The sequence below is a fragment of the Suncus etruscus genome, chromosome 16 (assembly GCF_024139225.1).
Source record: "Suncus etruscus isolate mSunEtr1 chromosome 16, mSunEtr1.pri.cur, whole genome shotgun sequence".
In the NCBI taxonomy this organism is placed as follows: domain Eukaryota; kingdom Metazoa; phylum Chordata; class Mammalia; order Eulipotyphla; family Soricidae; genus Suncus; species Suncus etruscus.
The window spans coordinates 6502160-6526380 of NC_064863.1; the positions used below are offsets into that span (position 1 = coordinate 6502160).

The 24221-nt window shown below is 58.4% G+C and overlaps 2 protein-coding genes across 2 annotated transcripts in view; one reads left to right on the plus strand and one right to left on the minus strand.

Annotated features, from left to right (window-relative positions):
• STX18 (syntaxin 18) overlaps window positions 1-12133 on the plus strand; it is a 55473-nt gene extending 43340 nt beyond the window's left edge. The window contains exons 2-11 of the mRNA XM_049789803.1: window positions 4469-4536; window positions 7005-7120; window positions 7741-7818; window positions 7959-8025; window positions 9149-9267; window positions 10291-10379; window positions 10875-10933; window positions 11410-11479; window positions 11659-11739; window positions 11886-12133. Coding sequence (XP_049645760.1) covers window positions 4469-4536; window positions 7005-7120; window positions 7741-7818; window positions 7959-8025; window positions 9149-9267; window positions 10291-10379; window positions 10875-10933; window positions 11410-11479; window positions 11659-11739; window positions 11886-11981 — 843 coding nt within the window. The 3' untranslated portion in view covers window positions 11982-12133. The remainder of the gene's footprint in view (window positions 1-4468; window positions 4537-7004; window positions 7121-7740; window positions 7819-7958; window positions 8026-9148; window positions 9268-10290; window positions 10380-10874; window positions 10934-11409; window positions 11480-11658; window positions 11740-11885) is intronic.
• Window positions 12134-12341: 208 nt separating this feature from the next.
• Window positions 12342-22967, minus strand: NSG1 (neuronal vesicle trafficking associated 1). Its single transcript, XM_049789811.1, has 4 exons — window positions 22805-22967; window positions 20852-20968; window positions 14017-14127; window positions 12342-13200 (listed from the first exon to the last, which is right to left on the minus strand). Exons 1-4 carry the CDS (start codon window positions 22931-22933, stop codon window positions 13000-13002), a joined length of 558 nt encoding a protein of 185 aa, XP_049645768.1. The 5' UTR covers window positions 22934-22967; the 3' UTR covers window positions 12342-12999.
• Window positions 22968-24221: the final 1254 nt, after the last annotated feature.

The window sequence follows — 24221 nt, forward strand, 5'->3', positions numbered from 1 at the left end:
GAGGGGATCTGCTCACCCCAATTCATAAAAGGCCAGAATGGCACCTCTGGTCAGCTTTTACCAGTCTACCTGGGAAGATCAGTGGCCATCATGTTCCTTTTTTTTCTTTTTTTAATATATATTTATAATATTTTTATTTAACACCATGATTACAAACATGATTGTAATTGGGTTTCAGTCAATCATCATGTTCCTTTTCTGTTGTTTTTGTTGTTGTTGTTGTTTCTGTTTGGGGTTCTCAGGGCTTACTTGTTCCTGCCATGGCTATGTGCTCAGGGACACTGAGTTTCCTCCATGCCAGGCAAACACCTTATCTCCCACCCCATCTCTTGCTTTTCTGGCCTTAAGACAAGGGACAAGCAAGGTCCCTGCGACTGGAGCGAGGGTGTCGAGAGGCCAGAGCTTTGCACCAGGGGAGCTGCCTGATGATGTCTGTCCTGAGGCAGGGCCAAGAAGAGGCAAGGCCCAGGGACGCTGGACGCTGGGACTCGTTCTTTGTCAGGCCTGGCTGCTGGAGCCTTAGAAATGCCACTTGCGTTGAGCTTCACGGGCCATTAACCACAACATGGGGCTGTTCGACCTTTGAAATAAATGCGGCTTCTCTCATTCTGTCTGCGGCTCTGTGCAGGGCCCAGCCGTGGTGACTCCGAGTTTAAGGGAGCAGGGCCTCCCCGCGGGGCTTGGCTGCCCATTGGCGCCAGCTGGCTCCCACAGCCCCAGCCCTAGTCACCCAGAGCCTGCAGAGGGAGCCCGGATGGGTAGTGAGAAGAGAGAGGAACTCTCTGCCTTTCTGGAACTCATGGATTCTGGTTGTTAGTTTTTTTTTTTTTTAATTTGTTTATTTAGGGGCCACACCCAGCAGCGCTTAGGGGTTACTCCTGGCTCTGAGTTCCGGAATCACACCTGGAGGGGCTTGGGGAACCATATGGGATGTTGGGGATCAAACCCAGGTCAGCAGCATGCAAGGCAAACACTCTCCCCTCTGCTATCCCTCCAGCCCCTGGATTCTGGAACTTCCATTGCCAACACCGGGAACAACTGGGTTCTCGAAAAAACCCACTGCTGTCTTTCCCAGAACCGAGTGAATCCCTCTTTTTCTGCCGGGGCCTGGGGTCCGGGCTGCTGGCTCTGAGCTGCCTGTCCCCTGTGACTGCTCCAGCTCAGCACAGCCACACTAAACTCAAAGGCCATGCAGGTGGGCTCAGCCCCAATGTAGGGGTGGGGAGAAGTGAGGGGTTGGGAGGGGGAGAGAGAGAAAATGAACATGGCATGTTCCCTGCAGGGAATGGCAGAGGCAGGAGAGAGGGGGCTGCCTGCAAGCTGGCGCCAACGGAGCAGGTTGGGGGTGCCCTCCTTCCTGGCAGAATGTGGGAGATGAGTGACAGCCCAGCCTGAGGGGTGAGCAGAGGGCAGGGTTTTCACATGCCTAGGGACCAGGGGGAGGGGTGGCCGAACTTACTGGGCCCCTGCCCTCCTTATCAGAAAAAAAATTGCCCCCCAGAAGTCTGACCTGTCTAAGATGACAAACCACCCCTGCCTCCCACTGTCCTGCACTCCTGAATAGTTCAGTAACCCCCAGTTCTGGGGGCAGAGTCGATCTCGTTGAGGAAAGCCTGGCTTGCGGAGGGCACTGGGAGGATTGAGATGGTCAGATGGTCGCTCCCTGCAGGCACTTCCCACCACCCTGAGGTGAGCAGAGCTTCGGGGTCTTTTCCCTAGCTATTCCTCCCACCCCAGCAAAGAAGGCAGTGATGAGGTCAGCCAAGGTGGAACCCGCCGAGTTTCGGGACTCTGGATGGCCAAGGAGGATCTGGGGACTCCCAGGAGAAAGGGAGAGGTGCCTCCATCCAGGGCGGGCAGGCTGGGATGTCGGGGTCCTGCGAGGCTTCTGTGGGTGCCTGTCGTAGGTGGCACAGGATTCAGGACACCCCTCCTCCCAGCGGTGGCTCCTGGGGCCAGGATAAGGGCTCAGCAGCGACAGAGTTTTCAGTTAAGGCTCAAGGAGTGGATGCAGGGTCCCCCGGCCCCTGCAAAATTCACCCAGGAACCACCACTGGCAGCAGCCCTGGGCTAAGCACTGGTCAGTATGGCGGTTCTTGCTGTGCCTTGGGTTGGCAACCAAGCGGAGCGACTAAGCTGGGTCTCCCGAGTGAATGGGGGAAGAAGGGCTCCCCTGCCCCTAACAACACCCACTGCAGCGGCTGTGCTCCAGGACAATGCTGCAGGCCAGCCTAGGGCTTTGCCATCAGTCAGGCTTTTTTGTTGGAAGGGCCAGCGCTGGATTCTTTGTCGGGGCCTGCAAGTCAGGGTGCCGGGGCCTCCTTGAACCCGCCTCAGTGGCCGTGTCTGTCCGTCTGTGGTGGCATTTTTGCCCATGTCCCCCCCCCCCCCATGGGGTCTGGATAATTTAGAGCATCCCCCGTGGGGACGTTCTGCTGGGGACACAGATGGCAGCCCTGTGCCCCCTGCCTCCTCTGTGCGGCCTGGCGCTCTCCGTGTCCAGGCACACACATGCTCGGAACCAGGCGTCTGCCGCCTCCTCGGCCTGCCCTGCCCTGCGATTTTATTATGAATTACAGTATCATTTTCAAGCCCTGGGGACCTTATTTTTCAAGATGGTTTTGAGAGTGACTTTCTGCCGGCTATTGCTGCCATCTGGTGGTCATGCTGGCTCTTGCAGACCACCATTGGGTTTGTTGGGGACTGGTGAAGGTTGGGCCACACCCGGCAGCGCTTCAGGGGTTACTCCTGGCTCTGCCCTCAGAAATAGCTCCTGGCAAATTCCGGGGACCATATGGGATGCTGAGGATCGAACTCCATGCTGGTTGGCCCAATTCAAGGCAAGCACCCTAGCCACTGTGCTTATACTCTGGCCCCTTGTTTGTTTTTGTTTCTGTTTGGGTTTTTTGTTTGTTTTTGTGGGGGTGGTACACTTAGAGGTGCTCAGGGGTCACTTAGAAAATACTTTTGGGGGCCAGGAAGGTGGCACTAGAGGTAAGGTGTCTACCTTACAAGCGCTAGCGTAGGATGGACCTCGGTTCAATCCCCCGGCGTCCCATATGGTCCCCCCAAGCCAGGGGCGATTTCTGAGCACATAGCCAGGAGGAACTCCTGAGCGTCAAACGGGTGTGGCCCAAAAACCAAAAAAAAAAAAAAAAAAAAAAAGAAATTACTTTTGGCAGACTTGGGGTCCATATGGGATGCCTGGCATCAAACCAGGTTGGGCTACATGGATGGCAAAAGCCCTACCCACTGTGCTCTCACTTCAGGCCCCTTGGATTTTCTTTTTTTATTATTAACGATACTTTCACTGAATCACAGTGGAATACACAATTAGAAAATTGTTTGTGGCTAAGTTTTGGTCACCAGTGCATGTTTCCCACCACCCCTATGCCCCCCCCCCTTCTCCCCACCTACTTCTGATGAAGCATTTTTTGCATTTCTTTAGCCACTGTGATTCTTTTTATTTATTTATTTGTTTTGGTTTTTGGGTCACACCGGTGATGCTCAGGGGTTACTTCTGGCTCTGTGCTCAGAAATCGCTCCTGGCAGGCACGGGGGACCATATGGGATGCCGGGATTTGAGCCCAGGTCTGTCCTGGGTTGGCCACATGCAAGGTAAACACCCTACCGCTTTGCTATCCCCTCAGCCCTGCCACTGTGATTCTTGATGGGACTGGAAAAAATCAGTTCTGGCCAGATCCACAGCACAGCACAGAGGGGAGGGTGCTTGCCTTGCCCAGGCCTCCCACGCCCCTCGGGCCCTTGTGCATCCTCTCTGGCCCTGCAGTTGTGGGTTTGTTGTATCAGGTGTGACTTCGGGGGCTCGGTAGCTTGTCAAGGCTGTCAGATGCCTTGAGCGCCCCATGCCCTCCTCCCTGTGCCCTTGGCACGCGGATGGCACTCCTGTGCACATCATGCAGATGCCATGCGAGCCATGGTGCTGCTGGTGCTGCTGAGTCAGCGAGCGCTCGACTCCTCCTCACTTGCCCAGAATGCTCTCAGTCCTGAGCAAGTGTATTCTCCTAGAGAGGCTTGCTGCCCCAGCCAAGGCAGAGAATGCAGGCCAGGCTTGTGCTTCTCCGTGGAACTTTCGGGAACTGGGTTTGGGAGCCGCCATGCATTCTCCTGTCTGTCCATGGAAAGACAGTGAGCAAACAGCCATTCCCCGGGGGTGGGGAGTGGCAGGGGAGAGACACTAGGCCAGTGTCACAGCAATTGTCAGGGCAATCTTTCTGCCATCAGGCCACCCATCAGGGACACACAGCAGAAGCGGGCAGGGTGAGGACAGACCCACGGCCCTGGGGACCATCCCCATGTAAGCCACTGTGTCTCGATCCATGGTTGCACCCGTGCGGCACTTGCAGACCTCGCTCCCTCCTTCCCTTAGCCCACACGGATCTAGGACGTTTTCTGGGGTCTCAGTGTGGTGTCCTCTGGCGGGGCTGATTGCCATTTTCCCCCACAGATCTCCCACATTGGCAAGCTGAGGGATTTTCTCCTGGAGCACCGGAAAGATTATATCAACGCTTACAGGTGAGTGAGGGACACTCACAGGGGCCCCTGCAGGGTTTCCAAACTTCCTTCCCTCCCTGGGAGTTCCACCCTTGCTGGGCCTAGCTGGCTCCGCATTGCCCTAGGGAAGGTGGTTTGCCAAAGGACTGGCATGGCCTGAGGGGGGCCAGAGCTCAGAGTGTCCCAGACTGCCAGCATTTCCTGACAGCAGATAAGGAAAATTAGAGGCCGGAGTGATAGCTCAGTGGTAGGGTGTTTGCCTTGCATGTGGCTGATCTAGGATGGACCTGGGTTCGATCCCCGGCGTCCCATATGGTCCCCCAAGCCAGGAGCGATTTCTGAGCCCATAGGCAGGAGCGTCATTGGGTGTGGCCCAAAAACAAAAAACCAAAAAAAGAATAAAAAGAAGGAAAATTATTTCTACAGTTTATATTTTAGCGAAATAGAGACTTTGTTTTGTTTTGTTTTTTTTGTCCACACCCGTTTGATCCTCAGGGGTTACTCCTGGCTAAGCGCTCAGAAATTGCCCCTGGCTTGGGAGGACCATATGGGACTCTGGGGGATCGAACCGAGGTCCTTCCTTGGCTAGCGCTTGCAAGGCAGACACCCTACCTCTAGCGCCACCTCACCAGCCCGAGATTTTTTTTTTTTTTTTTATTGAATGAAATTTTCTTTCCTTCAAGATAATTGGAGGGACTGGAGTGATGGCACAACAGTGAGGGTGCTTGCCTTGCTCGCAGCTAACCTGAGTTTGTTTCACACCTCCCATAGGGTCCCCTGAGCACCACCAGAAGGATCCCTGAGTACAGAGCCAGGATTAAGCCCTTGGCACCACTGGGTGTTCTCCCTACCAAAAAAAAAAAAAAACCCAACCCCACAGTGTAGGGGGCTTTTGGGTGGTGGGCGGGAGGTGAGAAAGGGCACCCAGTGTGCTACAGCTACACTCATGGCGGGTCTGGACTTCCTGCAGGGTCGGAGACAGCAGCCCCCTGAGCAGCACCCAAGCCAGCAGCGGCCCTGGGGCACAGGGATCTCTTGAGTACAAGAGAGGCGGCGCAGTGGCCACTTTGTCCTTGTGTCCCAGCAGGAGGCTTGGTGTGAGCGGGTCAGCGTCCCAGCGTGCACACTTGGGCCTCGGTGCCAGCATTGGGGCCATCGCACAGATGGCAGGGCTGAGAGGACACGTGGCCTCCCGGCTGCTGCCTGCCTGCCTGCCTTGCTCTGACCCAGTTCAGGGCTCGCTTCCCAAGCTCTGGCCTCTTTCCGTGGCCTCCTGAGAGCATTGATGCGAGCAGACAATGAGGCCGGGAGGCTGTTGCTGCTGCTCCCGCTGGTTCCAGTTAAGGAAATTTCTGCTGGCTGGGCTGTCTTTTTTTTTTTTTTTTTTTTTTTGTTTTGTTTTGTTTTTGGGCCACATCTGTTTGATGCTCAGGGATTACTCCTGACTATGTGCTCAGAAATCGCCCCTGGCTTGGTGGGACCATATGGGACGCCAGGGGATCGAACCGAGTTCCATCCTATGCTAGCGCTTGCAAGGCAGGCACCTTACCTCTAGTGCTACTTTCCCGGCCCCGGCTGGGCTGTCTTTTGCCGCCGCCTGGACACCTGATATTGCCCCTGGCAGGGGACTCACTGGGTCTCAGCACCCACCCACACTTAGTGTTGCTCAGAGGTGATTTCTGACTCTGTTCTCAGGGATTTCTCCTGGTGAGAATGGGGGACCATCTGAAGTACTGGGGATCGAACCTGGCAAGGCCGGTACCCTTCCCTCTCTTCTAGGGCTCTGGCCCCGAGATGTGTTTGGAAGCATCAGCCCTTCCAGCTCAGGCCAGTGAACGGGGCCTGCATGCACCTTATCTGTGCCCTTTCTCCTGGGAGGACACAGCTAGCCCAGACTGACCGAGATCTGGGATAAAATCACCCTCAGGAAAATGAAACGAGGGCTGAAGAGATAGCACAGCGCTAGGGCATTTGCCTTGCATATGACTGATCCAGGACAGACCCAGATTCAATCTCCAGCATCCCATAGGCTCCCCCCGAGCCTGCTAGGGGCGATTTCTGGGTGCAGAGCCAGGGGTAACACCTGAGCACCTCCTGGTGTGGCCCAAAAACAAACAAAAAAAAGAAAATGAAATGAAGGGCTGATGGGCACAAACAGCGTGGCTGGGAATCAGGTCTAACAGTGACCTTTTCTACACCATTGGGATTCATGGTGCCATCACCCCCTGATCAGTCCCTCCCTGACCCCTCATGGCTGTCCTTAATGGTATCCTGGCAGTGGAGAAGAGAGAGGTGAGGGTGACCCAGTCCCTCACAGGACCTTTCAGCAGAAAGTGCGTCCTTCGTGGCCTTCACGGATGCAACCACGCCTTTTAGATGCATCTCTTACCTCTCAGCCCAGCCATTCTGGGGGGTGCTTGTCCTTCCCCAGTCCCCTTTCTGAGCCCCGGTGATGCCTCTCTCACTCCCCCTCCCTCCGTCTCTCTCAGTCATGCCCTCTCCGAGTATGGAAAGATGACAGACTCAGAACGAGATCAGATAGACCAGGATGCACAGACCTTCATGCGGACATGCTCAGAAGCCATTCAGCAGCTTCGGGCACAAGGTCAGGCCCCTCCCTGGGCACCCGGCTCCTCCCCCAGGGGCAGGTCAGGCTTCCCAGACACGCTCCCCGGCCACCTTCAGGGGCTCTGCTTTTCCTTAGGCCTTTGAGGGGGTGAATGATGAAGCAAGGGGGGGGGGGCATTCGGAGCCAGTAGGATTTTTTTTCCTTGTTGTTTTTAGTTTGTTTTGGGGTCACATTCAGAAATGTTCAGGTCAGGGCTACTCCTGACTCTGCACTTAGGGATGCCTCGAGGCGGGGCTCAGGGGACCCATTGGGATGCCAGACATCAAACCCAGATCTGCCCCGTGTGAGACAGACACCCTCCCTACCGTCCTGTTGTGCTGGCCCGGGAGCCGGAGTTTGATGGACAGTGCTGCCAAATGGAGCAGTCGCCTGAGCTCTGACAGGCCCAGCACTCGCACCCAGCCTGACGGCTACAAGGAGCCAGAAGTTGTGGGGCTCTCTGTGGGCCTCCCACGGGCCTGATGATCTGCTGCTTTGAAGCTGCAGGAACCTCCCCTCCTGGCAACATGCCTCCCTGTTTTCCGCTGATGCCGCTGGGGGGTGGGGGCCCTTGGGTTTTGGGGTCCCAGAGCCTGACATGAGCCTCTCCCTCTCAGCCCACAGGGAGATCCATTCACAGCAGGTGAAGGAGCACCGCAGCGCTGTATTGGATTTCATTGAAGATTACTTGAAAAGTAATTTCCTCCGCCCGCAAGTCTGAGGTGGTGGTGGTGCTGCTAGCTCCGAGGCCGTGCTGGGTCCCGGTGTCTCTAGTTCCTGGTGCCTTGGGTCACCAGGCCATGACGCATCATGTCCTCCTGTCTCCTCGCTGCAGGAGTGTGCAAGCTTTACTCAGAGCAGCGAGCCATCCGGGTCAAGCGTGTGGTAGATAAGAAGAGACTGTGAGTACTCACATGGGCGCCCACGGTCACTGGACTACACACACAACCCTGAGCTCTCCAGACCATGCACACACACACACATGCACGCACACTTGCTTCAGGAAGCTTTGAGGACTCTCTTTCGCATAGACAGACACACACACACACACTCTTTCGCATAGACAGACAGACACACACAGATGCACGCTTTCTAGACTAGCCTCAGGAAGCTTTGAAGGACTCCTTCGCTTAGAACATTACAGACTGCTCAGTACACGTGAGCGAGTGTAGTCCCAGGACTGGCCCTCAGGAGCATTGCAGTAGTATTCGTGGTGTAAGCACTGCTGTTCCCATCCCTGCTGTGTGTTATGGGCTGTAGTAGCATTTTCATAGAATCAGTCAGTTCCTGGGAGTAGAGCAATAGCACAGTGTGCAGGGCGGCATTTGCTTCGCATGTGGTTCAACCCAAGTTTAATCCCCGCATCCCTTCTGGACCCTAAGCCTGCCAGGGGTGATTTCCTGAACACAGAGCCAGGAGTAACGCCTGTGCACCTGCAGGTTTGGCCCCCAAACAAGTAAACAAACAAAAACAGTCGCTGACTGCTGTGGGATCCCCGTTTCCAGGATGAGAAAAGGGGCTAAGAAGTGCCAAGTCCTCAGGCAGGTAGTAATGGGAACCTGAAGGCCGCCACAATGGATAGAGTTTGGCCGAGGGTTCTGCTTCTTCAGCGACTGAGTCCCAGGACAAACACGCAAGGAGACAGATCATGGGGAGAATTCAGGAGTCAGTCCTACCCTCGGTGCCAGGGAGAGGCCTCTGCGAGCTGCCTGGGTGCCTACACTATGCCAAGCGCCGAATGTGGGCCTGTGCGGCTCCCTGAGCATCTCAGAGGCTTGGCACGGTGCCCTTTGCTGACCCTAGGACCCGATGCACCATGTTCCATGTCTCTGACCATACCCCCAGCTTCCGACTGACTGATGGGGGTCTCTGGCCTTCATTGTGCCAGGCAGGTTATTGGCTGAGCATGGTGCCCGTCAATGGTGGGGGGGCAGGTGGAGGAGTTCGGCCTCGTGAGAGGTCCTGCTGGGGTGCTGGGGCGAGGGTGGGGAGAGCTCTCATGTCGTGGCTGACCATCTGCTCTAGATCCAGGCTGGAGCCGGAGCCCAGTGCAAAGACGAGAGAGCCTGTGGCCCCGGAGACCGTGTCCCTAGGCCCCGCCTCCGAAGACCCTGGCGACAAGGCTGTGACGGAGGAAGGCCCAGGTAGGCCTTGCGGTCATCGCGCCCTTCTCGTCCATCCTTCCCTCCACAGGCACAAGCGGAGTTAGTTGACCCCAAGAGCGCTGCCTGCAGCCCCTGGGCCATCAAGGGTCCAAGCCACGTTTGCTTGGAGTGGGGGAGGAAAGCATGTGTCATGGTTAAAACAAGCTTGGGGCCACCTGGGGAGGCAGGAATAGGCCTGTGGGGCATGACAAGCCTGGCAGAGCCAGCCACTGGCTTGCGGGCAGAGGGAGGGAGGGAGGTTGGGGAAAGTCAGGTGTGGCCTAGAAACCCAAGAAATGAGTATTTTGGGTGGAGTGCTCCCAAGCAGGACCTGGCTGGCATATGGGACCACTCGGGCACTCCTGAGCCACCAGGCCCAGCAGTTGGACCAGCACTGCGGCACTGTGTCGGGACACCAGGGTCACCCCACTGACATAGGGGAGCTTCAGGCACTACCTCAGTGCTGGGGACACCGCAGAGCCGGGGACACAGCTCCTGGCTCCCGAGCCTGCTCCCACCCTGTGATTGTCTCCATCACCCCACCCAGAGGGCCGCTTTCAGACTGTCACGGGTAGGGCACAGGGTTTGTTTCTGAAGCAACTCCAGGGACAGCCGGGATGTGTGCCCACCCTCCTTGTGCCCTGCCATGGCTCACCCATTCCAGGCCTGCCAGTTGCAAACTGGCCTGCTGGTGGCCTGCACTGAGCTCCAGAAGAGTCTGTCAGGAGGGTGGAAAATCTGCAGCAGCACCCGCTTTTGCATGTTGCCACCCAAGCCAGGGGAGGGCAGCCAACCCCATAGAGCTGGGGAGGGGGGTTGGACACTGGTGGAGGGTTCGATGTGGAAACACCCTACATCTGAAGCACCTAGAATGACTGTATACTGGCAATGACAAAACCAGAGTCGTTTGAATCCCACACACACGGCGCCTCAAGAAGCGTTTCCGTGCACCTGTAACCCACCTCCTCCCAAATGAGTATTTTAGGCCCCCCTAAAATCCCCCACTGGTTTCTTTTTGCACAGAAAAGTTCCCAGCTGAAGAAGCACAGCCGGAGTCTGGGGCATGGGGAGATGCCAGAGAAGACGAACTGTCCCCGGAGGAAATACAGATGGTAAGTGACCCTGGGTCCTCTCAGCCCTCCTCTCCCCAGCCAGGCCAGGCCAGGCCAGGCCAGACCCTTCCCTGAGGGGACAACCGCCCCCATGCCCCAAGCCCCACTGTAGAAAAGACAGCAGGTCTTTGGGTCGCACTGCTTCCCTCACTTCCCTCCTTAGCCTGTCTTTGCCTCTGCAGTTTGCAGTAGCAGGGTGGGGTGGAGGAAGCACTTGCCCTGGAATGGTTCTCCTGTCACTGCCGTCTGCCTCTCCTCCGCTCGCCTCCTGCTCGAACCTCTTCCCCCACCACCCGCCCGTCTCTCTTCTCCTCCCTAGCCCCCTGGCCCTTGGGAGTAGGCCATGACCCAAGGGTGCTGTACTGGACTCGGGGTGAGGGGGAGCAGAGAGGGGCTGAAGAGATATGGGCACCTACACACTTCTGTCCCGGGCAATTGTGAGGACATGTAGGCACTGGCTGAGCCGGGCCCTATGTGAGCCCCGATTTCTCACAGTTTGAGCAGGAGAACCAGCGCCTCGTCGGGGAGATGAACAGCCTATTTGATGAAGTGCGGTAAGTGTGCAGGCCCCCCCCCCCCGCCCCCTGAGACTGAGGGCCCCGCTGGAGTTGCACCAGTAGAGGGAACCAACCGTTGGCCAAGCCTTGTGCAGCTGGCCCTGGTTCAAGAGCTATTTCCAGCCCATGTCTGCGGGGGTCGGGCTGGGTGGCATAGACACAGTACTCAGACCCCTGGTGGGTGCAGTAGCCCCCGAGAATGCAGCGTGCGCCCTGCCACCATGCTCTGGTGATTTCCCCCACAGGCTGGTGACTTCCAATGTTTTCCTTCTGAGTCCCCAAGTTCCATGGGCTCAGCCCAGACTCCAGTATTAGGGTCTTGTGTGCCCGACCCCCATACTTCACTGAGGTGGGGGCACTGTGGTCACTTCTGTGGCCCTGCTCTCCCGTCCTGCCGCCCCTTGGGGGAGACGGTTCTGGGGGACGCCCCTCCCCCCCAGCCCTCACGACTGACATGGCATCTTCCCCCAAAGGCAAATCGAAGGGAAGGTGGTGGAGATCTCCCGGCTGCAGGAGGTGTTCACTGAGAAGGTTCTGCAGCAGGTGAGGGCAGGGTTGGGGACGAGCCAGGCTGGCCAGTGGGGCCCCAGTGCTCGAAGTTGGCAAGGCCAAGGCCCTGGGGGAGTTGTGTCACCCACTGTGCTGCCTGCTGGGAAGGGCCTGCACAGCCTGTGAGGTGCCTGGACCCTCAGGGCTAAGGGCCTTGTCTGCTGCCTCCACAGGAGGCCGAGATCGACAGCATCCACCAGCTGGTGGTCGGGGCCACGGAAAACATCAAGGAGGGCAACGAGGACATCCGTGAGGTGCGTGGGGGGGCGACCCCCTAGGGTGCCCAGAGCCACTGAGCTATTTCCCATGTGGGTGCCCAGTGCCTGCCGGGAGTGGGGTGGGCCGGAGCCCTGGCCCTGCCTGCCTGCTGACCTGCACCTGCTCTCCCACTGCCTCGCAGGCCATCAAAAACAACGCAGGCTTCCGCGTGTGGGTGCTTTTCTTCCTGGTCATGTGCTCCTTCTCGCTGCTGTTCCTCGACTGGTACGACAGCTAAGGACACGGGGCTGTGGGTCCCTGCCACCAGCCACCAGCAGCCCTCAGGAGCTCCTCTGTTGCCAGCCCGCACCAAGCAACGCCCGAGGGACACGCAGCCAGAGGGGCATGGAGCCCCCCAGTCCGGTTCCTCATGGAACAGCTGCCTCCTCGGGGCGGGAGGTCACAGTGCCCACATGTGCCTGTGCAGCCAATAAAGCTCCCGGCCCCGATGGCAGCTCTGGAGCGTGGGCTCGGCTTTGTTAGGGAGCGCCAGGGGCACTGGGTGGGGGGGGCCCCTGATCCCCCTCACTGCCTCTCAGATCCAGCCCAAGGCCCCGTCGCCAGGGTGTACCCTCCAACTTAGCTGTTGACAGGCACCTCCCACAAGCCTTTCATTTATTTTCATCTACTGGAAACAGTGAGACCGGACCGACCCCCAGAACAACACATTCAAATGACATGAAGAGATGCAGCGCCTCCAGTTCACCGCCGGCACTGGGCCCCTCTGCCCGTCACCTGCCGCCCCCAAGCAGGACTCCAAAACCAACCTGCTAAGAACAGGGGGACCCCCCCTCCCTCCCTTCCTTCCCTCCAAGCAAGCAAACTACACACAGGGGAGGGGCCTGTGCAGGGGCCCTCACCTCATGGACACCCCAGGACATCACAGGGATTGGGTGACATGTCGGTGGCGGCCGATACCTGCACACATCAGGGACACTGTCCCAGGGTCTAGGGCGAGACCTAGCAGCTCCACAAGCAGCCGGAGCCGCAGGTGCAGGACTCCAAGATGGGAGCTCTGCACTCAGGTCCCCAGAGCCTAGGCAGTGACCCCCCAACTCCCTGGAACATCGAGCTCAGTGCAGGTGGCCGGCCCAGCCCGAGAGGGGCCATGCTCCGGGCCCGCCGACGCGCCCGGGCAGCCGGAAGCAGCTGGGCCGTTTGCAAAGCGGAGTTGGGCGACAGAAGCAATGGGTGGATGAGACGCGTTTCTAAAGGGCCAGAGGAGACCTACAGGAGGGGACGGGACCCGGCGCGTGCTAGGCCGCCTTCTCTGAGGCCTCCGTCTCCTGCTCCGACAGCTTCTCTTCAGACAGAACCGACATCCAAGGTGACACGGCGCGCGCCACACTCTGCTTGGCCAGGTTGTAGTGGTTGATGACGGCGTAGAACTTCTCGCGAGCGCTCGAGTCCTGCTCTGCGTAGTAGCTCTCCAGGCCCTCGGGGATGCACTGCGTGTTCTGGGAGAGACAGGCCCACGGTGAGCCCCAAAGGCACATGCAGAGGGCCCTGAGTGACCCTTCCCATACCCGCTGGCCCGTTTCGACCTTCATCTGAAAGGAAGAAATTGGCACCAAGTGCCAAATGCAGAACTCTAGGAGTCTGGGGGCGTGGGGTGAGGGGGTTGTGGGGTGAGTGGACTGGGAGGGGCACAGGGCAGGGCTCGGTCCCTGGAAAGGGGTGTCCCCTACCACCCTAGTGGAGGGACCCAGCCTTGGGCTCCAAGAGACCTGAACCACGTCCAAGGAAGACTGCCTTCCCTCTCATCCAGGGGCTGAGTCAAAGGCTGTGCCTTCCCGTCTTCCCACCCCCCAGCCCCACTCTGATCCTCCATCTCTGGTACCTGCTGCGGGGAGGATCTGCCTACAGCACCCTGGGTCAGGGCTTGGCTCTGCCAAGGCCACTGGGAGCCTTGCCCGGAGCCCGGCAAGCCCCTTCAAGCCAGGGGGCTGGAGCCCCACAAGAGGGGCCCATCCTACCACCTGACCCCAAGTGAGGACACCCGGGTGGGCAGTGCCTGACAGGCAGCCACTCCCTTGGCCCCCTTCCCATGGAAGAGGGGCCTGTGCCGGTGCCAAGTCTTCCACATGTGCCCATGCATGCAGCTGGTATACAACCCACGTTTGGAGTTACCAGAGTGCTCGGCACAGCTCTCATCTGCCTCGAGACCAAGCCTCGCCCTCTGGGCCTCAGTTTCCCCACACAAAAAAGGTCCTTTCTTGGATCTTGGACCTCTGCCTCTACCCAGGGCTCCCATCCCTGACCCCACTGCTCACCTTGAGGATGAAGCCGTCAGGGCAGGCGCGGTCGTACTTGTACACCTTGTAGACCACGAGGAAGACGACGCAGGTGAGGAAGGCCAGAGCGAAGAGGACTAGCACCGACACCTGCAGGCACAGAGCCAGGGTGATGGCGAGCACCAGGGCCTCCCCTAGTCAGTGCCTAGTCTATGTGGCAGACAGACCAGCTCCAACAGACTAACCGCCATTTCACGGCTCTCAGGCCACTATCCCCCCCCAGGGCCCCCACCTAAGCCCCTCCAGACTTGGGGTCTTTCACAGTCTTCTAGATGCCCCCACACTTTTGGGTCTAGTGCCACCTTTATATGGGGGCACAACCAGAAAGCTCAGGGACCTGTACCTGACAGGTACTTTCTGGGGCTTTTGGGATTTACTCTGTATGAATCCTACCAAAAACCAGTAGTGCTTACCAAGTAAGTACCAGGGTAAAACAATCCCATTCAAAACTACCCGAAATAACAATTTAGACCCTGGAAGGGCTTTATTCCAAGGAGGGAAAAGCCTGACGCGGAAAAACATAAGATTTCTCACGAGAGAAGCAGAAGATAGTTTTGTGCTTAGAGATAAAAATTTCTGTTGTTGGGTCAGAGAGATAGCACAGCTGTAGGACCGGGGTTCAATCACCGGCATCCTATATGGTCCCCTGCGCCTGCCAGGGCCAATTTCTGAGTGCAGAGCCAGGAGTAACCCCTGAGCACCTCTGGGTGTGGCCCAAAAAGCCAAAATAAAATATTTTTTGTTGCTAAAATTGTCTCAAACAAGCTATACATCAAGTGCTGTCAAAATAACAGTGGCAGGGGCCAGAGCACAGCATGGAGGACATTTGTCTTGCATGTGGCTGACCCGGTTTTGATCCCCAGCATCCTCTGTGGACCCCCAAGCCTGCCAGGAGTAACTCCTGAATGCCACCAGCTGTGGCTGGCCCCAAACAAAAATAAGTAAAAAATAATTGCAGGGCATTTTTTTTCAGATATGGAAAATACCTGCTAGAATCTTTGCAGAGCCACAGGAAATGCCAGAGTAATACTAATTTGGAGAAGAATAATAGAGATGTTCTCATGCTTCCTGACCTCAAAATGTAACTAAAACTAGCGTCAACAAAACTGTATGGCAGAAGAATGAAAAGAGATGGTAGGACAGAATCAAGAGCCCAGAAATAAACCCCAACTATGGCCTGTCAACATGTGAGCCAGGATACACAGTCAGAGGCTGTTAACTCGGTGCTACCTAGAGTCACATACAAAGAGGCAAAACGGGGCCAGAGCAATAGCACCATAGGCTATTGGGCCACACCCGGCAGTGCTCAGGGGTTACTCCTGGCTTGGGGGAACATATGGGATGTCAGGGACCAAACCTGCGGCTGTCCTGGGTCAGCTGTGTACAAGGCAAACACCCTACCGCTGTGCTACCACTCCGGCCCCATGAAATGATTGTAGAGTACAGAGCCAGAAGTAACTGCTGAGAGCTGTGGGATGTGCCCTCCCAAGAAAAAGGTAAGATGGCTAAAACAATTGGACCCTATGGATGGCATCTGCCTTACACAAGACCAACCCAGGTTCGAGCCCCAGCATCCGATATGCTCCCAAGAACCTCCAGGAGTGATCCCTGAGCACTGCTAGGCATGGCCCCAGAACAAAAACGCCAAAACTTGAAAGACCTGAATCCATCAAGTCCAGGAGGAAAAGCAAGAGGGTCAGCTGACTGGCAGAGGCCTGGCCGCTCTATTTTTCAGTGTGGCAACAAAAACACAAACTTAAAGCACAAGCAGGAGTGACAGGCACGAAATCCTCCAAGAAATCTACCAACAGGAAAGCTGACAGATCTGAAAAAAGAAATCCCCACAGACCCTGTCTTGGGGGAGACAGACAACCCGAGAGCAGAATGGACGTTTCCTCTCCACAGTAAAACCACCCAGATTCAGTCATCCAGGATTCTCCCAGTGCTCTGCAGGTACTTGAAGACCTGTGGACAGGACTTGTCATCACAGGAAAACGCAGAGCCTGACCCCGGGAGATGTCTGTGCCTCAGAGCAGCCGCAGGATCAAGAATGAGGATGACAGTGCTCACCTGGCTGGTAGGGAGGCCTCAGATGTGGCTCCAGAGCACAGAAGGGATGGGGGATGGGTACAAGGGAAGTCCCCAGCACTGAGAGGTGAGACCACCAAAACAACAAGAAGTGGAGCTGGAGAGAAAAGGCCCTTGACTCTGGGGGTCTCCAGAGAGAAACACGCACAACATCTGGAAAGATGTTAGCCCTGCCCACTCCCTGAGATATCACTTCTAATCACCAAGTAGCAAAAGTAGGCTAATTGCCCGCCCCATGAGGGAGGTAGAATATTATTCATCCCTGAAAAGAACGACCAGCCATTTGCAACTATATGGAAGAACTTTATGCGACTTGACTGTGGGACAGGAAAAGGCAAGACCCCTGCAGGAACACAACTGTGAAAACTTCAAAAATAAATACATAGGGGGACCGGAGAGAGCGCAGCGGTAAGGCGTTTGCCTTACATGCAGCTGACCCAGGACGACAGTCCCATATAGTGTCCCGTCCCCGTCCCCCCCCAGACTGCCGGGAGCAATTTCTGAGTGTAGAGCCAGAAGTAACCCTGAGTACTGCAGGTTGTGGCCCAAAAACCAAATAAGTAAATAATTAAAATCAAAACCAGGGTTGGGGCATACTAGTGGCTGAGAGGTGGGAGCCGGACAGTGTAGAGCTCAAAATATAGACACTGGGGCTCCAGGTGGTCATACCGTGCCAAGGAGGGGCATGCCACTCCTCAGCCTGATGCCACAGGCATGCCACCTCATCCCACTGCACCTCTGAGTTACCTGGAGCTAGGAGAGGGCCGGGAGAGGCCCCCAGCACCTCCCTCCTGCCGCAGATCCCGGGCCATGTCTCTGATGTCAGCCCTGGTTCTGCCGCAAGGTGTGACCTCATCAAGAGGAAGGATGACAGCAGAGAAGGTGGGTGGGACACAGAGGCACACAGGGAGGCTTCCAGGAAGTGGTGGTGTCCACAGGACACGATGTTTGCTCCCAGATGTGCCAAGGCCCAAATGGCCTGAGTGTCACATGTCCTGCTGGGACAGGGACACTGCGAGTGACAGAATTTCATCTGCCACGCTAAGTGGGAACCCAAGTCAGTCCTGCCTGGGCTCGCAGGGCCAGAGACATGCATTGGCTGGTCCAGTGGCTGAAGGCAGCTGTTCACTGCAGCCTCACACAGGGACACAACGTGGAGGCCTCCCCACAGATCTGTCACCCATCTGTGCTTTTGACCCCACCCCCCCAAGGGGAACTGACCTTCAGATCCTTTGTCCATTGAAATCACTCCTGGCAGGCTTTATTTGGGGGGGGGGGGAGTAGGGGGAAGGCCACACCTGGCGACACACGGGCTACTCCTAGCTCTGTGCTCAGAAATTGCTTCTGATAGGCTCAAGGGACTATATGGGATGCCGGGGATCGAACTCGGGTCCGTCCCATCGGCCACACACAAGGCAAAAAACTTCCTACTGCTGTACTATGGCTCTGGCCCCTGTTCATTGAAAATATACATTTTCTTGGGCCGGAGCGATAGCACTGCAGTAGGGCATTTGCCTTGCACACTGCCAACCCGGATTCAATCCCCTGAATTCCATGTGGTCCCTGAGCACCATTTTTGGGTGTGGCCCCAAAACAACTGCAAATTTCAGGTATGACTCCACCTTTTTAGTGCCCAGATTCCCTATTCTCTTCCTGGCTGTGTCTCCTCTCCAGCCAGGGACTCATGAGGTCTCTGCTGAGGTGGGAGGCATTGCTCATCGGCTGTGACAACCTGGGGCTTGGGTGTAGGGGAGTCTTTGTGGCTAGTTTGGGGGGGGGGGTCGAACCTAGTAGTGCTCAAGCCAGGCCTCTCCTGACAGTGCATGGGGCATAGAGGGAGTGTGAGTCCTGCCCCCTCCTGGACTGGGCGGTGACCCCTGAGCCTGGCCCCACTGCTGCTCATACAAGAACCCCCAGCCCTCCACCTTGGGGCGCAGAGGGACGGTGCCTTTCCACTGAGTCACACAGTGTCCACGAGCCCCAGTGACCCTCCTAACATGGTCCCCTGCATCAGGAAAACTCTGCTTCGGGTTGACGGGGCAGAACCCCAACAGCCTCTGCTCCTGTAGAACCAGGGGCTGGTTACCTGCAGGCTGCTGGGCTGAAGGTCCAAGGACACTTTGGGGATCCCCAGTTTCTACCCCATCCCCACCCCCAGCCTCCTGCACTGCCCAAGACAAAGCTATGTCCCCGGCTCATGAATATTTCACAGGCGCATCCCCAGGGACATGGGACAGTGGTGGACAGAGACGGCGCCCGGAAGCTCAGGTCACTGCAGGGCTGGGAGGATACGTGCCCGGTTTGACAGTAGGGGTGACAAGACCCTGATATCGTCACATCCGGCTGCAGCTCTTCCAAGGACCACCCGCCCCTCACTGCCCTGGAGTGAGGCTGACCTTGAATATAAGTCCCCGCAGGCTGCTCAGCCCCAGGAAAGGAGGTCACCTGGTCCCTGAGCCCTGCTGAATAGACTCGGGCCTCAGAAGGTCCCACAGTCTCGTCTCTCCAAAGCAGGAAGGGGGCACTGACTGGCCTGTCTTTAACCTACACAGTACAGCCATGATGCCCCATAGTCCAGAACGGAGGCAGAGGGCTGAGAGGCAGCCCCCCAAAACTGTGGGGAAGTGGCGGGTGCACAATTCACATTGCCTTCCTTGAGAGGGGGTGTCCACACCCTTAAATTCAGCAATTCCCTGCCTTGTTTTTTCCATGCGGGCACCAGCCTCCCAGGAAACCCAGAGAGGAAGCCCCTAGGGGGGTTCCTCTAGAGGGCACAGAGCTGAGAGTCCGTGGTCGCCTAGCAACCTGCCTAGCAACGCACCTAGTAACCACAGCCCAGAGGCGGGTCCAGGTGATGCTCAGCACATCTGAGCATCCTGGCCAACGCACATCTGGGGGGCTGGAGGGAGGGAGAGTCCAGAGGGGAGGGCACTGACTTGCTAGGCTCAATCCCAGCACCCCCAAACACCACCAGGAGTGATTCCTGAGCTCAGAGCCAGAAGTAAGCCCTGAGCACGGCCAGGTGTGGATACCCTCTGCCCAAATACAAGAGAAAGACCTAAACAAATCCAAAGCACATCTTGAGGCCCACACCTGGCCCCATGGGAGGTCGCGATGCTCCCTCGGTGCCTCACTGGTTTCCTTCTGGGATCTCGGGACCCGTCACCACCAGGATGAGGCAGATGCTTCGGGCCCTCCTCTGACCCCCCTACACATACAGGCATCCTTCCCCAGCCTTCATCAGCCACACGCATCAGGGGTTCGGGGACCTGACAGCACAAACATAACAGGGCAACCAGGGGCCATGGGAATGTTCCAGAAAGGAGGAACATGTGTAGCCTTTCCCTAGGCACCTGCTTTTGAGCCCACCCCAGCAGGGGACACCTTGTGCCCTCCAGCTACAGTGGTCAGTATGTACCCCAGGTGCAGAGATGGGGACCCCACCCCTCAAAGACTCGAGGTTCCTGAAGAACACGGACCACCTGGGTTCGGGCTGCCTTGAATCGTGTGACCTTGGGCAGGTCATGCCCTGACTGGGCTCTCCCTCCCCCGCTGTGGCATCACCCCACTCCCTCACTCCCTCAGCAGCAGGTGACCCTGGGGGGTGAGTCTGCTGATCCCCTCCCGTGCCCATGATCCCTCTGAGCAGGGCATGCTGGGGCCAGGCTCTTAGGCGACCAGTCCCACAAGAATCCCACATTTGGGGCACTTTCAGCATCAGGTGAAGGTAAGAGCAATATCCCCCATTGAGGGGTGCAATCTGCAGGGAAAGGGGGGTTCTTGAAGGCAAAGTGGGCCAAGGGCCCCGTGCCAGGCTGTGTCCAAGAGAAGTCAGTCTGGGGCTCTGACATCTAGGCCTAGGCCTCTATCTCGGTTTTCCCTCCAGACAAAGGAGAAGACATAAAGAGTCCTGGGTCGACCTCCATGAGGGTTACATAAGGTGAGCTGAGCTGGCTCAGGAAACTGCCTGATGTGGGGTTAGATCTCAGGGGTCTTCCTGGCAGAGGCAATACCAGGACTGGAGTGCGAGGAGTGGGAGAAATGGGATAGGTCATTCCCGAGGTAGCCATTGGTCGCCGGGGACAGGAAGGCAGATGACAAGGACGGGGTGTGCCCAAATCCTGGGGGACATGTGGGGATGCAAGAACCTCATTTCCCCCCCCCCTAGGAGAGGTGGGCACAGAACAGACCCTCCTGAGGTGGCGCCCAGGCCAGCCCCTTGGGTCTTCCTGCTGACACCTCGGGGTGTTGAGAAGTAGTTGCCACTGCGCCATGAACAACGGTAACCATGAGAGAGCCCCAAGCCCACGTCACCTGCACCTTCACAGCCCTGGGGAATCCTGAGGCGCATGAGAAGGAGCATTCAGGATGGAGTCCGCATGGGGGTTGGATCTAATCGAACACGGGGCTGAAGTCCGCACACGGGGGATCCCGCATTGACCCCACATGTGCATCCTTCCACACCCAAAACGGCAGCAGAGCAAGGTGGGCATATCCAGGAACCACTGGGCACCCCCAGGCAAGCCCAAGGGTCAAAGGCCACAGAGTCAAAGGCCACTGCGGAGACCCCAGCAAGGCCGGGATGGGCAGGGCCGTCTGTGGTGTAGAGGCAGACGCACCCCAGGCTCAGCAGCCCGCCAGGAATAAGTCCCCAAAGCCGAAAGCTGGGTCTTCCCATGAGGAGCCTGTGACCATCTGCTCTGTCCAGACGGCATCCACCACTCACCTTGAACCTCTCAGTGACACCCTGGCTGATGCTGACCGTGAACTCTGCGATTTTGGGGGGCCGCGCTTTGCCCTTCTTGCGCTCCGGCTCGTATTCGGTCTTGGTCTTCACCATCACCTGCAGTGGGGAGGGGCCGGGGAGGGGTCAGCAGGAGGGGGGCTCACTTCCAAGCGCCCATGATAACCCTGACTGGGAAGAAGAGGCGCCGCCCAGGGGCCCCTCATTCAGCAAGTCCCTGAGTCGAGGTGGGGTTTTGAGGGGCGGCGCTCAGGGCCCTTTAGGTCGGGGGCTGTGGCACAGGAACCATCAGAACCCCCTCAGGTCCTACACTCACCCCAGTCACCCCTTGGCTCTGTGTCCCCAATTCTGGTGGTCCCCACTAGCTCTCAGTCTCCATATACCGCGTTCTGCTCCCCATGGGGATTTCCAGGGGACCGAGGTACTGAGGTGGAGATCTTTCAGATGGCCAGTTTGGGAGAGCATGGCTCTGCAATGGGGACTCAGAGGGGCTGGAGCGATAGCACAGCGGTAGGGCATTTGCCGTGCGTGCTGCAGACGCCAGTTTGGCATCCCATAGGATTCCCCCAAGCCTGGCGGGAATGATTTTTGAACGCAGAGCCAGGAGGAACCCCTGGCTGGTTGTGACCCCAAAACCAAAATAATAATAATAATAATAATAATAATAATAATAATAATAATAATAATAAATAATAATAAAGGACTCAGCAGGAGAGTCACAGGAGCTGAGATGTCCCCCAACAGCCCAGAGTAGAAAAGATGATGAGAAACACTCACTAGGGACCCCCAAGGGTCTTCGGACACTCTGCAGCCTGAACCCCCAACCTGGTACCCTGACACCCTCATCCCTGCCCCCTGCAACAACCCCCTCATTCCCTGCCCTCAGATCCCCAAATCCTGCACCCTGATCCCCAACCCAGCCATCACACCCACCCCTGAGCTCTACCCCTAGGCCGGACTCTCTCGCACCCCTCAACCCTGGCCAGCAGCACATGACCTTGAGCAGCTGCGGGGGACCTCAGTGCCCTGAGTCAGGAAAAGGGGCCCACAGGAGGCAGTGGGGGAGGGGCAGCACCCCACAAATGGACTGATGTTCTCAGCAAGCACGGTACCTCCAATCCCACTCCTGCCTGCAACACGGGGGTCGCGCAGCCACCCCAAACTCAATCCCTGAGCCCCCCCGCCCCGAACCCTCCTAGCAGGGCAGGGGAAAACTTATCCTTCACCCTCAAACCCAACCCGCTGGAGCTGGGCACACTGGCTCAGCTGGCTCAGCTGGGCCCCAGGGGAGCCATCAGGGTGCCCTGCGCTGTGGGGAACAAGGGGGTCCCTGGGAGACTGGGGTGATGGTGAAAGGCTAAGCCAGGCGACGGGAATCAGGTATCATGACCTTGGCGATGTGGGGGCAGATCCTCCTGGGACTCCTCAACACTCAGGCCCCCCCACTCTCCATCCGAACGCGCCCAGGCACGTTGCCGCCCCCACCGCCCCCCAGCACCCCAACCTCCTTCCTCCCTGCAGGGGAGGGAAAACGTGCCTCGCAGGTGCCCTCTCGGAACCCCGGGTCTCCGGCCTACCCCCGGGGGGTGTCGCCCCCATTCCCAGTATCCCGGCGACCACGAGGAACCCGCAAAAGCCTGAGTCAGGGCCGGGTGCGGCTGCAGGAGGCGTCACCGCGACAGGACAGCCAGGGCAGGGCTGGAAAGGCTGCACAGGGGGGCCTGGGGGCCACATCCCCGGGTGGGGGGAATCCGGCGGCCGGTGTGGGTGGCTGGGGAGGCGATCCCCGAAGCCCCCCGAAGCCGGGGAGCGCAGCAACCGGGGTCCTGCGGTTGCGGAGAGGAGAACAAAGAGGAGGCGGCGCCCCCGGCCCGCAGCGTCCCCGGGGGAGCCGGGCGGGGCGCTGGGGGTGGGTTTTGGGGCTGGGGGCCTCACCTTCTCGGGGCCCGGGAGCTGCAGCTGGTTGACGTCCAGGGGCGTCATGAGCGGGATGGTGTCGAAGCCGTCCTCCAGCAGCGGCTGCTTGGCGCCCTTCTCGGCCAGGCCGCTGCCCAGCTTCACCATGGTGCCGGTGCCCGGAGCCTGCAGGGGTGGGCGCCAGGGCAGGGGCAGGGCTGGGTGGGCGCTGGGCGGGCGGGGGGTCGCGCCCAGGGGCAGCGCGCGGGGCCGCCCGGGGACCCCTACCCGCTCCCCGCCGCCCGCCCCGCCGGTGCGCCCCGTGCGCTCCGCGCGCTCCGTGCGCCCTCGCCCCTTGCCCGGCCCGCGCGCCCCGGCTCACCCTCGCCACTCGGTCCTTCGCGGCTCCCGGCGCTCGCGTCCCTCCGTCCGCCCGCCGCGCTGCAGTGGCTGAGGCTGAGGCTGAGGCTGCGCCCCCCGCGCCCGCCTCCCCGCCTCCCTCCCTCCCGCCCTCCCTCCCGGGGTGCCCGCGCGCGGCCGCCGTGCGTGCGCCCCACCCCGCGCGCCTTGACGCAGCGCACAAAGGGGCCCCCGACTCCCGCCCCCGGGACCCCGGCGGGCGCTGCGGAGGGAGCGGGACCGAGGGAGGCGAGGCGGGGATGGGATGGGGATAAAGATGGGGATGGAGATGGAGATGGGGATACAGATGGGGATGGAGATGGGGATGGAGATGGAGATGGGGATGGAGATGGGGATGGAGATGGAGATGGGGATACAGATGGGGATGGAGATGGGGATGGAGATGGAGATGGGGATACAGATGGGGATGGAGATGGGGATGGAGATGGAGATGGGGATACAGATGGGGATGGAGATGGCGATGGCGATGGGCAGGGCGGCGCTGGTCCCTCCGGCAGGACAAAGGGAGGGATGGAGAGAAGGACAGGACGGAGGGATGGGAGGAATCCCCTGAATGATGGAGCAGGGCTGGGGGGGCATTAGGTGAGGTTGGAGGGACCACCAGGAGGAGGGCCGGGGAGGGGGCGCAGAGGGGATTTTTTTTTAGCGCTGGAGGATTCCCCCTGTGCAGGTGTTTTGGGGAGACCCGTTCTGGCTCTGCCAGGCGCCTTGGTGGGAAGGAAGATCAACCCGCACTCCACCATCACCCAGTTCCTCCCGTCTTGTCTGCTGTGCTGCTTCCCATCCCTCTGAGCAGCAGCAGTGTCCTGGCTTTCAGCGCACAGGGTCAGGGGGAACTGTGGGACACCCCCCCCCACACACACACATATTGTGGCCTCCTCCCTAGACCGACCCACCCAGAGCAGGAGAAACCCATGGGCCTCCCGGAGGAAGCAAGTCTTTAGTTCCTGCATCAGAGAGCAGAATGAGTGCCCCCAAGATGTCTCGCAGGAGGAGTGGTTGCCCCAGTGCTGAGGCTGGGAGGAGCTGTGACATT